Here is a 12,193-nt window from a genome sequence, read left to right as displayed (position 1 = left end):
GTGAGAGATGGTATAAATATTGCAATAGCTGCTGTTTCTCTAAAGTAATGGTCTATTTATGATGAGCACAGTATGAGGCCATGTTTACAAATTATATTGAGAACCCATATGACAATTTGCCTTTGATAACAGAAAAATTTATCCTAATAAGCTAGCATGCTTTGCTTAGTCAAAGCAAATAAATAATACATTTACTATATTTACACACACATACACACACCATAGTTTCCTTTTTATCCCGAAGAAAACTCAAAACCAAGCCAATATTGTCCTCAGATTTAAGAAATAAATTCTCTATGTTCTTTCATACAACGTGAATCGAGTCACTGCCCTTTTAAATTTAACGTTCATCTTTTTAACTGAAATCAGGTGCAAAATATTTTAAAGGTACACATAATAGAAATAATTTTTATGGGAAGGAGAAAAAAATGTTTAAAAGTGAAATCTAATTCAAGGCTGACAATTGTGATGGAAAACTGAATTTTAGGAATAAAATTAAAAGTATTTCAATCATCAAGTTTATCTTCTCTTTCTCCATACTCTTAGAATCTATTTACATTCACCATTCATCTAGGATGGTTCTTTCTTTTTAACTTAACATATATTATAAGCCTAGGACTAATCTAAGTCCTTGATTTCCCTAAACGTTTCCACATCTTTGAAGAGAAGATTAAAAATTCTAACTATAGAGCTGTGAAGGCTGAATGTTTTGTTTAGTAAATTGCCCATTGTCATGCAGCTAGCAAATGGCAAATCTAGGAGTCTAACCCAAACTGCAAAGTCTGTTAATTATCATATTACCGAACAGTAAACTTAAATGCCTACTATCCTCTTCAGATTCTAACATTGTACGATCTAGCATAAGCTACTCCGACTGGTTCCGACTTCAAGAATCCCTCTTTTACAGGTCCATATTCCCCCGCCCCACCCTAAGGCCATCTCTATTATCAAAGAGTAAGGAGCAAGAAACTGCACAAATACATAAATACCAAAATCAAGAAGAAAAGAGAATAAAAGTAAATCCAGGAATACCAACCAAGTGAGCATCATCTTCTTTGACTCCAAAGGCCATATTCTGTGGAAGCTTTGCAGAGCACCCAGCACAAAAGAGGTTTCAATGGCAATACTTCTACTTGGCAGGCATTACATGGCCTATATGAACTCAGCTGGTAGTACCATGCCTGATCTAAATCAAAAAATGTTCTACACAATAAATAAAAGAGCTCATTTTGCTACAGCCAAGATTTAACCAAAGGAAGTCAAAGGCTGAAAGAATTGTGTGAATGAGTGTGCTCAGTCACGTAGTCATGTCCAATTATTTGAGACCCCATGGACTGCAGCCTGCCGGGCTCCTCTGTCCATGGGATTCCCCAGGCAAGAATACTGGAGTGGGTTGCCATTTCCTTCTCCAGGGGATCTTTCCTACCCAGGGATTGAACTCACATCTCCTGCATTGCAGGTGGATTCTTTACCACTGGGCCACTTTGGAAGACCACGGAAAGAGCCATGGTGAAAACTAATCTTATCCAAGGATCAGTTTCTTTAAAACTAGTTACTAAAGGAAGAATGCCTGGGAGCCTTCAATTTCTTTTATGAGCAACCAGTTCCTTTTCTAAGCATCAGTTATATAACCCATATAATTTGGCAAAGCCAAGTTAGAATTTTAAAAGTAAATAAATTCTTCCTTTTGTTAAAGGACTTCACATAGAAATCAACCTAACCAAGAATGTTTATGTTACAAATGTTATTTAGTCCCACAAAGCCTAAGGCAAACTAATCAAAATAACAAATACAGAACTTCCCTCCTGCACAAATCAATTCCATAACAAGTGAATTACAGAAATCAATTTCATAAAGAAAACTAAAAAACAGTATACAATTAACAAAGAACTACTTTAGACATTTTTTATAAAATCAGGTCAAGCTAAATTGATTATTCCAAAATAAGACGTACACAGTATTCTGGAAGCACACTGTAAGAATATCAACATAGAAGATGGGATAGGACAAAAGGGAAGGTTTTTCTACTTGCTTTAAAGATAGCTCTACTTCTTGTAGCAGAACTCACAGAACTCCATTAAATGCTTTCAATCCAATTCATGTTAAGAGATATACAGGAAGATGAACGTGGTTTTTTTTATTTTATTTTTTTAATAAAACTGCTTAACTTAAAATTCAAAATGGCAATAAACAGTAGAATGAACAATTTCAAAATTCCTCCTCAGATTCCGGTATATGATTGAACTTCTATTCTAGGTTTTGTGGCAGGAAGGGGAAACTCTTCCAGGGCCCAAGACTGGGTTCTTGTCTAATACTCAGAAGTGAACTGTCCAAGGAGACACACGTGCTAACAAAGCAAGAGACTTTATTGGGAAGGGGCAACTGGGCAGAGAGCAGGAAGGTAAGGGAATCCAGGAGAACTGCTCTGCCACACGGTTCGCAACCTCAGGTTTTAGGGCGGTCAGATTAGTTTCTGGGTTGTCTTTGGCTAGTCACTCTGACTCAGGGTCCTTCCTGGTGGTGCACACCTTGGGCTAAGATGGATGCCAGTGAGACGGATTTCTGGGAGGTGGTAGGACACGTAACATTTCCTTTTGACCTTTCCCAAACTCTTCCAGTTGGTGGTGGCTTAGTAAGTCCGTGTTCCTTACCAGGACTTCCTATTGTAAAATAACTCATGCAAATGGTTACTATGGAGCTGGCCAGGGTGGGCAGTTTAGTCAGTGTGCTTCCCGTAACAGTTTCATACTTACACATTCTCTAGATTTTCTACAGCTTCCCAGGTATACTGGAAGGCAACTGAAAGACTCAGAGACTTCTAGCTTAACACATTTTAAACCAGACTGACTATACCATTGTTTCCGAGATCCAAAGGCAAAATTAAAATGAACAGTTCAGTAAAAAGTAATTCTTTTCAAGACCAAAATAAAAGTGTATTAATTTTCTATTGCTGTGTAATACACTACTATAAACTTAGTGACTTAAAATTACACAAAAATATTATCTGAGTTTCCATATATCAGAAGTTAAGAATGTTTGTGCTGAGTCTTCTGTTCGGGGGTCTCGCCAGACTGGAATCATGATGTCAGTCAGGCCTGTGGTTTCATTTAGAGCTCAGGGTCTTCTAAGTTTACTCATATTGTTGCCAGAATTCAGTTCTTTGTGGTTGTAGAACTCAGGTCCCCATTTTCTTGCTGGCTGTTGGCTGGGGATAGCTCTCAGCAACTCAAGGTGGCCTGCAATTCCCTGCCACATGGCCCTCTCCAAAACATGGCAATCTGTTTCTTCAAGATCAAGAGTTAAGCATCAGATGCAGTTTTTAATCTAACTTCTGTACCTAACCTCTCAGTTCAGTTCAGCTGCTCAGCTATGTCCGATTCTTTGTGACCCCATGGACTGCAGTACACCAGGCTTCCCTGTCCATCACCAACACCCAGAGCTTGCTCAAACTCATGTCCATCAAGTTGATGATGCCGTCCAACCATCTCACTCTCTGTCGTCCCCTTCTCTTCCTGCCTTCAATCTTTCCCAGCATCAAGGCCTTTTCCAATGAGTCAGTTTTTTGCACCAGGTAGCCAAAGTATTGGAGTTTCAGAATCAGCATCAGTCCTTCCAATGAATACACAGGACTGATTTCCTTTAGGACTGACTGGTTTGATCTCCTTACAGTCCAAGGGATGCTCAAGAGTCTTCTCCAACACTACAGTTCAAAAGCATGAATTCTTCGGCGCTCAGCTTTCTTTATGGTCCAACTCTCACATCCATACATGACTACTGGAAAAACCACAGCTTTGACTATATGGACCTTTGACTGTATGCTAGACCTTCTTTTAAAGGTGCTCACCGTATACACTAGGCTCACACACTCAAGGGAGAAGATTTTACAGGGTGTACAGACCAGGGGGCAGGAATCCTGGGGACTGTCTCAGAAATTTGCCTACCACATGAAACCAAAGCAAAGATCTTCCTACAGATAAAGCTTTATCCAAAAACAATATAATACTTGATAAATTGACAAAACTACATATCCCTCAAATGGCATTGTTTCATCATCCTCAAATAGTAATTTTTGCATCATATATCTTGACAGAATTGAACAAACACTTTGCGATTATAATCTCAGATAAATGTCTGGAGCCTACTTTGCTCACTAAACCCCAATTTGGTGGAGTCCTTCTGGTGGCTTAAATGGTATATCCCAAAGAGAAGCCAGTCTACCAACTGCCTTCAACATTTCATTTTACAAAGGACAACGTTCAACCATGGATCAATGCAGCAACTTAGGATAGGGTAAGTAGAATAAGAAAAAGGGAGATGTCCACCAAGAAAAAGCATAAAGTACTATATAATTGCTAGAAGCACCTAGATCAACTATCAAAATTGATACTTTCAAATCTGTTTTCTTGTATGATTCTAAAGAAGGCCACTTAAATTTTTCTTTGAAGGACAAGAACATATTTTTAAGGCCAAAACTGCAGTTGTTGAACTAAAAATGAGATTAGCGGCACAGACAATGCTAAAAACTGGATCAGTAAATTATAAGGCAAACATACGGAGGAGAAATGTTAAAGAGATGAAACTGTGAGGAAAAAAACATGGAGATGTGTATTTTTCTAGGCTATATAATAGCAGGTTGTAGCAGAGCAGCTAGCTATTCACCAAAACTGTTTCCTCTTTCTCTCAGTCACACAGATAAACTGTATTTCCAGTCCTCACTTGCAGCGTGTGAGCTTCAGCCAGTGTAATGTAGGCAGCAGTCATATGTATCACTTACAAGCTGGTCAGTGAAAAAAAAAAGACCCTAATGCTGTTACTCCTTTCCCTACTGCTATAACACTGAAAGTCACATGTTGAAGTGATAGAGCCACAAGCCCTAGATCCCTTCATAGTCACTTGAAGAAGAGCTACCCCACCAGGAATACCCATTTAAGACTTCACCTAAGCAAAAAAATAGAATTTCTAGGGTGAGATTTTAGAGCTTAACTATTATGAGAGGTAGCATTATTTAAAGAAACAAGCACTAGAGTTGGAAGAATGGTGTTGATAACAAAAAAGCCTAAAATAAATGGCATCAGTTTAGAGGTCAGGCAGTAGGCAATAAGAATATATATTTAGCAAGCCAAAAGCCTGACAAGCCCTATGATATTGTGGCCAAAAAAAAAAAAAAAAACTGGTAAGACGGGAATCAGTAATAAATGAAAAAGCATACCACGTGGCTACTGGGCCTGTAGCTTTATAAGTAAATGTAGAGAGTTATGGTGTATATTGGCATTTACTTTCTGCTTTTAGCAAGGTTTTACACAAAAGAGATGAGCACAGAATTTCCCAATTTGCAAACTAAAATTTGGGCCATATTTCTGAGCCCAGAAACTTGGGCCTCAGAGGGTCAGAAAGCTGAACACATACAGATCCCAAACAGTGAAAGAAAAAGCAGGTAAAAGTTTGAGCAATTAAGTCCAAAGAAAACCTTGGTGAACTTAATTCTAAGGCAAAAATTAGATTCAGGTATGGTTTTCTTACTCATTATTTCATATGGCCTCCAAGTAGGGCCATTAAAATAAGAAAAAAGACATGAGGCAAGAGTTATTCTCCCCCAATTCCACTACCTCTCCAAACAGGGAAAAAGAAAAAAATCATTCCCAAAAATTTATTTAGAAAAGAACACTGGGTACAGAATCTAAACAGAACCTACTGAAAACAAACAGATCAGAGGTCTACTAAGTTTTGAGGTAACTATAATGCCAAAAACCCACAAATCTGGACTAAATAAATCTTTGTTCAGAACATTAAAACAAATGTTGGGCTCCTAAACTTGTGGAAGCAGAAAGCAGGCACTGAAAGGTACACAGAGATATAAATGTGGTTGTAGATATAAGTCTAGCTATATATGTATATCTACAGAGAGAAAAAGAAGTATTCAAATGAATGTCAATTCCCCAGCACACTCTTTAGAAATGTACACAGGAAAAAAAAAAAATAGGCAAAGAAAAACTACGATGCAGCAAAGGAGTTCTTTCCAGAGAGTCAACATCTAAGCAAGGAAGTTCCCCTATTACTAATTCAGAAAGATTTCCCAATGATGACCCAAAAAGATGAGATGAGGGAATACTGTACATGTCCTGTTCTTCCGATTTCTAAATGGAAGTTTTTTGTTGTAGCTATTCTGTTCTAGCTTCTCCATGGTCATCAGCCCACTGAAGAGCCACATCTGGGTCTGATGGAGAGTACTGAACATCCCTGGAAAATACCATTCTTTGAGATGGATGTAGTAACTAGATGGGATATTAGGTTATATTCCTTAGGGAAGGGACAGACATGTTGTATGGATGAAAGGAAGAGTGAAGACATATTTGATGAGCAAAAGAGCAGACTGTGCCAGAGACTAGCTGCTATTCACCAAAACTGCGCTCTTCTCTTAGAGTGAAATTATATTCCCAGTCTCCCTTGCAGGTTGGTATGGCCACGTTTTTAAGTTCTGGCCAATGAAATCAGTGTAGTAGTGATGATGCGTCACCTCCATGCCTAGCCCAAAAAAACCCTACCACAGGGACTTCCCTGGTGGTCTAGTGGTTAGCATTCTTTACTTCCAGTGCAACGGATTAGGGTTTGATCCCTGGTCAGGGAACTAAGATCCCACATGCCACAGGGAACAGCCAAAGAAACAAACAAAAAATAAATTAAAAAATGTGTGCTAAGAACAAAATAAACAAGCTTCTTAAAAAAAAAAAAAAAAAAAAAAAAAACCCCTACCACATCCAATACTCTTTGGTCTTTCCCCTTCTGCAGCAATCTTCAAAACCATATTAAAAATGACAGAGCCATATAATGGAGACATTTCTTAAATATCCATTGCAAAGAAAACCATCACAAATCAGAAACATCATTTTTGACTTGACATAAGAAAGAAATAAACCATAACCTCTCCCTTTAATCCAACATCCATGAATTCAAACAAATATTTATTGAACACCTACATGTACAAAGTATGTGGGTATGTGGTAGTTTCTCTCCCTCCCACTTTCCTTACTTTTTAGGGACTACAGAAGATTTTTAAATGTGTAAGATATCTTTACTCAAGGATATTATAGCATAAGATAGTAATACATGCAATAAGAGCTATACTTGAGATGAAAAATATTATAGGAGGAATAAAGGGTCCTCAATTAATTAAAAAGTCCTGAATTCACAAAAGATTTCATCACCATTTCTTTAAATGACAAAAATACAGCCAACAGCTAACAGTTTACACAGACTGAATGACACAGCAGATAAATTCACCTCAATCTAATCTGAATTCTATACTACAGGATCTGACCTTTATAAGCTGAACTTGAGCAAATCACATCCCTGCCCTAGGCCATAATTTCTTCAGATAATTAGGGGGAGAGACAGATAATCTCATTAAATGAAATAATAATACTCTTCACGGAATCTCTTTTACTTCAAAACTGAAGGAATTTCTCAAGCAAAGGCCTAGAGAACGCAAGGAATTTCTCAAGCAAAGGCCTAGAGAAAGCAACTCTACTCTTCAATATTTTGAAAGGTTAGTAAAAAATTTCAACCACAAATAAGACTTGTCTTACAAGATATTTTCATTCCTGTACTCAAAATATACACAGCAAAGCAAAAGCATATTTCCAATGATTAATTTTTTCTACATCACTAAAAAAAAAAGACATGATATGATTATTTCCATCAAAGTTTATCATCAACTAATTTTAAACTTTCCACTTTGCAAAGTATAATAATAAAAAAATTTTAAAGGAGAAAGGGGAAAAGAATATCTGTATCCTCTTAGGAAAGGGATTTCCAACAGGCAGATCTCTTTTACAGAATCAAATACCTAAAAGAATAGCTGAGACCGAAAATCTGACCCAAAATATGACCTGCTCCCACCTTGCTCACAGAATGATACGAACTACAAATGACTTACTCAAGAACATAGTTGTTTACAGAACCAAAAAAGACTTCCCATTAAAAAAATGAATCTACTACTTATTATTGTAGGTTATATCAAGGTATCCCGAGAAATTTTAATAAAATCAGCATGACTTAAGTTCCAAAAGAGCAAATAATACTGCAAATTACTCCTGTTCTTTATTCATAACAACAAAGTACTTCTGGATGTTCTGTGTGACTTTCATAAGTTAGAGATGAAGATACTGAAAGAAAAAATCTAAATACTTTGTTATTTTTTAATAAGCTATAAGCAAATTCCTTTCTATGATCATAAATCACAGCATTTCCCAACAGGCCTTTTTTCATCAATAGCCACTGATATCTGAAATAACAATTACAGAAATACTCATATATAACATTTTGCTTGCACAGTAAATAATCAACCAGAAGTATATGCAGCACAATTTAGCTCATTAACTAGAAGTAGTACTTTTTAAAACCCTGGGCTTTGAATCATACCCAAAGTCAAGAAAAGTATTCAAAAAATAGAAAAATCTCTTCAAAACAACAGTACAAACCATAATAGCCAATTAATATTTACTGAGCATTCACAGAGCAAAACAATATACTAGTAAATAATTCACTGCTCTGTTAAGAAAATAAAAAATATTTTGAAACCACGTGTTTCCATAAGATGAAGGACTTCCCTAAAATGATAAGAAACAATTAAGACACTTAGCAAAATGAAATCTGTGTTAACAGAATACTTGCAAAGTCATTGGCCAACCTATCACAAACCCCAGACCTACTTGCTTCATGGCAGTCTCTCCAATTTTGTCTGAATGTTTGCGGATACTCTCCAGAAAGTCTTTGAGATCGGACATAGACACATCCTTAATTTCTTCTCGAAGCTTGGGGATATTGTCCACCATCACCTTGCAGAATCGATAGTGGCTTACTTGAGGAAGATAGGTATGCTCTAGATGTTCCAGAGTTTTCAGTGCAGGATAATGCCTATAAAAGGAATTGCATCACCTTTAGCTCAATTCAGTCTTCTTTAGGGCCACAGATATATTCCTCAGGGAAAATTTCTAGCCTGAATTAGTTTTCACTTATATTAAGACAAATGCAGGACTGTTTCAATAAAAACATCAATGGAAAAATAAATATCAAATTATTAAAGACTAACATGTATTATAGGACTTAATAAATTATAATCAAAAAAGATTTTATCCCAAGAATACAGAAAGCATAGAAATCCACCAATGAAATTCATTACATAAAGAATAAAGGCCACAGGAGATTTAAAAAAAAGAGAGAGAGAGTGAAAATAAAGAGAAACACAAAATTATTCTATCAGTGACATAAAAATCATCCTATAAAATAAAGTACCCAAGGATAGATTTCAACTGTGGCACACAGAAGAACTTAGCAAATCTTTTACTTAAAAAGCAAATATAAACTGGACAAAACTTTGCAAACAGCCATTTCAGGACTCTGGAAATTAGAAAGGACTCTGGAAAAAAAGAAAGTAGAACAACAGCTTGAGAAGGGTTTATTCATGAAAACTGATAAACAGAGAGAGACTTCATGGTGTTCCTGCCTGGGGCTACCTCCATCATCCTCTTCACCTTCCCTCACATCACTGGTTATAACTTGTCAGGAAAATGAGCAACTTCTCTGCCATTAGGGGTTGACATATTTGGAGCAGAGAATGAAAATCCTATACTGACTAGTGCTGTTAGGAAAAGTAGCAAACTCAGTTACAAAAAGGAGGTGAGAACTTCCAAATCTACTGGCCTGATGTTCATCTTGGTTGGGACAAAGTGCAGACTAGAGGACTAATCAAAAACTTAACAAGGAAGTCATAAATAAGAGACCCACAGAATAACCAGATCAGTTCAGTTTATTTCAGTTCAGTTCAGTCACTCAGTCATGTCCGAGTCTTTGCGACCCCATGAACTGCAGCACGCTAGGCCTCCCTGTCATCCCAACTCCCAGAGTTTACCCAAACTCATGTCCATTGTGAAGAATGCAATGGCACCCCACTCCAGTACTCTTGCCTGGAAAATTCCATGGATGGAGGAGCCTGGTAGGCTGCAGTCCATGGGGTCGTGAAGAGTGGGACACAACTAAGCAACTTCACTTTCACTTTTCACTTTCATGCATTGGAGAAGGAAATGGCAACCCACTCCAGTGTTCTTGCCTAGAGAATCTCAGGGACGGGGGAGCCTGGTGGGTTGCCATCTAAGGGGTCTCACAGAGTCAGACACGACTGAAGTGACTTAGCAGCAGCAGCAGCATGTCCATTGAGCTGGTGATGCATTCCAACCATCTCATCCTCTGTTGTCCCCTTCTCCTCCTGCCCTCAATCTTTCCCAGCATCAGGGTCTTTTTAAATGAGTCAGCTCTTTGCATCAGGGGGCCAAAGTACTGGAGTTTCAGCTTCAACATCAGTCCTTCCAATGAACGCTCACGACTGATCTCCTTTAGGATGGACTGGTGGGATCTCCTTGCAGTCCAAGGGACTCTCAAGAGTCTTCTCCAACACCACAGTTCAAAAGCATCAATTCTTCAGTGCTCAGCTTTCTTTATAGTCCAACTCTCACATCCATACATGACCACTGGGAAAACCATAGCCTTAACTAGATGGATCTTTGTTGACAAAGTAATGTCTCTGCTTTTTAATATGCTATCTAGGTTGGTCATAACTTTCCTTCCAAGGAGTAAGTATCTTTTAATTTGATGGCTGCAATCACCATCTGCAGTGATTTTGAAGCCCAAAAAATAAAGCCAGCCACTGTTTGCCCATCTATTTGCCATGAAGTAACAGGACCAGATGCCATGATCTTAGTTTTCTGAATATTGAGCTTTAAGCCAACTTTTTCACTCTCCTCTTTCACTTTCATCAATAGGGTCTTTAGTTTTTCTTCACTTTCTGCCATAAGGGTGGTGTCATCTGTATACCTGAGGTTATTGACATTTCTCCCAGTAATCTTGATTCCAGCTTGTGCTTCTTCCAGCCCAGCGTTTCTCATGAGGTACTCTGCATATAAGTTAAATAAGCAGGGTGACAATATACAGCCTTGATGTACTCCTTTTCCTATTTGGAACCGGTCTGTTGTTCCATATCCAGTTCTAACCATTGCTTCCTGACCTGCATACAGGTTTCTCAAGACAGGTGGTCTGGTATTCCCATCTCTTTCAGAATTTTCCACAGTTTATTGTGATCCACACAGTCAAAGGCTTTGGCATAGTCAATAAAGCAGAAATAGATATTTTTCTGGAACTCTCTTGCTTTTTCAATGATCCAGAGGATGTTGGCAATTTGATCTCTGGTTCATCTGCCTTTTCTAAATCCAGCTTGAACATCTGGAAGTTCACGGATCACATATTGCTGAAGCCTGGCTTGGAGAATTTTGACCGATAATCACAATGATGTGATCACTCACCTAGTGCCAGACATCCTGGAATGTGAAGTCAAGGAGGCCTTAGGAAGCATCACTACAAACAAAGCTAGTGGAAGTGATGGAATTCCAGTTGAGCTATTTCAAATCCTGAAAGATGATGCTATGAAAGTGCTGCACTCAATATGTCAGCAAATTTGGAAAACTAGGCAGTGGCCACAGGACTGGGAAAGGTCAGTTTTCATTCCAATCCCAAAGAAAGGCAAGGCCAAAGAATGTTCAAACTACTGCACAATTGCACTCATCTCACACGCTAGTAAAGTAATGCTCAAAATTCTCCAAGCCAGGCTTCAGCAATACGAATAGCCTGATAGCTCTCTGCATATCCCTAGCTGACTCAGAGGCTGTGCACAAACACAGGTAACACCTAAAAGGGCCTAAACACCACACCGAGCCCTGGCTGACTAGTAGGCTTCAGGCTTAAACATAGGAGAAGGATAAAAAAGCTCAGCAAAGTTGAAAACTGCCTGAATTATTAATGTAGTCCCTAATCCACAAACAAACCCACTGACAAAAGGGTAGATATTTTTATCGGCTCAAGTTTCTTACAGCACCCAGGACCAATCATTAGCTGATGACTAACCTTTAAAAATGAAAAGGAAATATATTACCAGAAAAACAAAGACTGAGAGAATTCCTTGTTAACAGATCTTCCTTACAAGAAATACTAACAAAAGTCAGAAAGGAAATGACAGCAAGTAGTAACATGAATTCACAGAAAAAAAAGAAAGAAGAACAAAGGAAACAATAAATATCTGCTGAATATAAAAAACTGAACATAGTTTTTTCTCTTTTCTCCTTTGAATATAGTAAAAGACATTTATAAA

At 37.8% G+C, this 12,193-nt stretch overlaps 1 protein-coding gene across 3 annotated transcripts in view; it reads right to left on the bottom strand.

The window, feature by feature from the left end:
- Nucleotides 1-12,193, bottom strand: part of EXOC6B (exocyst complex component 6B) — a 661,839-nt gene that overhangs the window by 537,221 nt on the left and 112,425 nt on the right. For all 3 annotated transcript variants that reach the window (XM_043468197.1, XM_043468199.1, XM_043468198.1), the window contains exon 6: nucleotides 8,709-8,913. In XM_043468197.1, the coding sequence (XP_043324132.1) occupies nucleotides 8,709-8,913 (205 nt within the window). The remainder of the gene's footprint in view (nucleotides 1-8,708; nucleotides 8,914-12,193) is intronic.

The sequence above is a fragment of the Cervus canadensis genome, chromosome 5, assembly GCF_019320065.1.
Source record: "Cervus canadensis isolate Bull #8, Minnesota chromosome 5, ASM1932006v1, whole genome shotgun sequence".
NCBI lineage: Eukaryota > Metazoa > Chordata > Mammalia > Artiodactyla > Cervidae > Cervus > Cervus canadensis.
The sequence above is the reverse complement of the archived record's forward strand: the minus strand, read 5'-3'. Positions and strand labels throughout refer to the sequence as shown.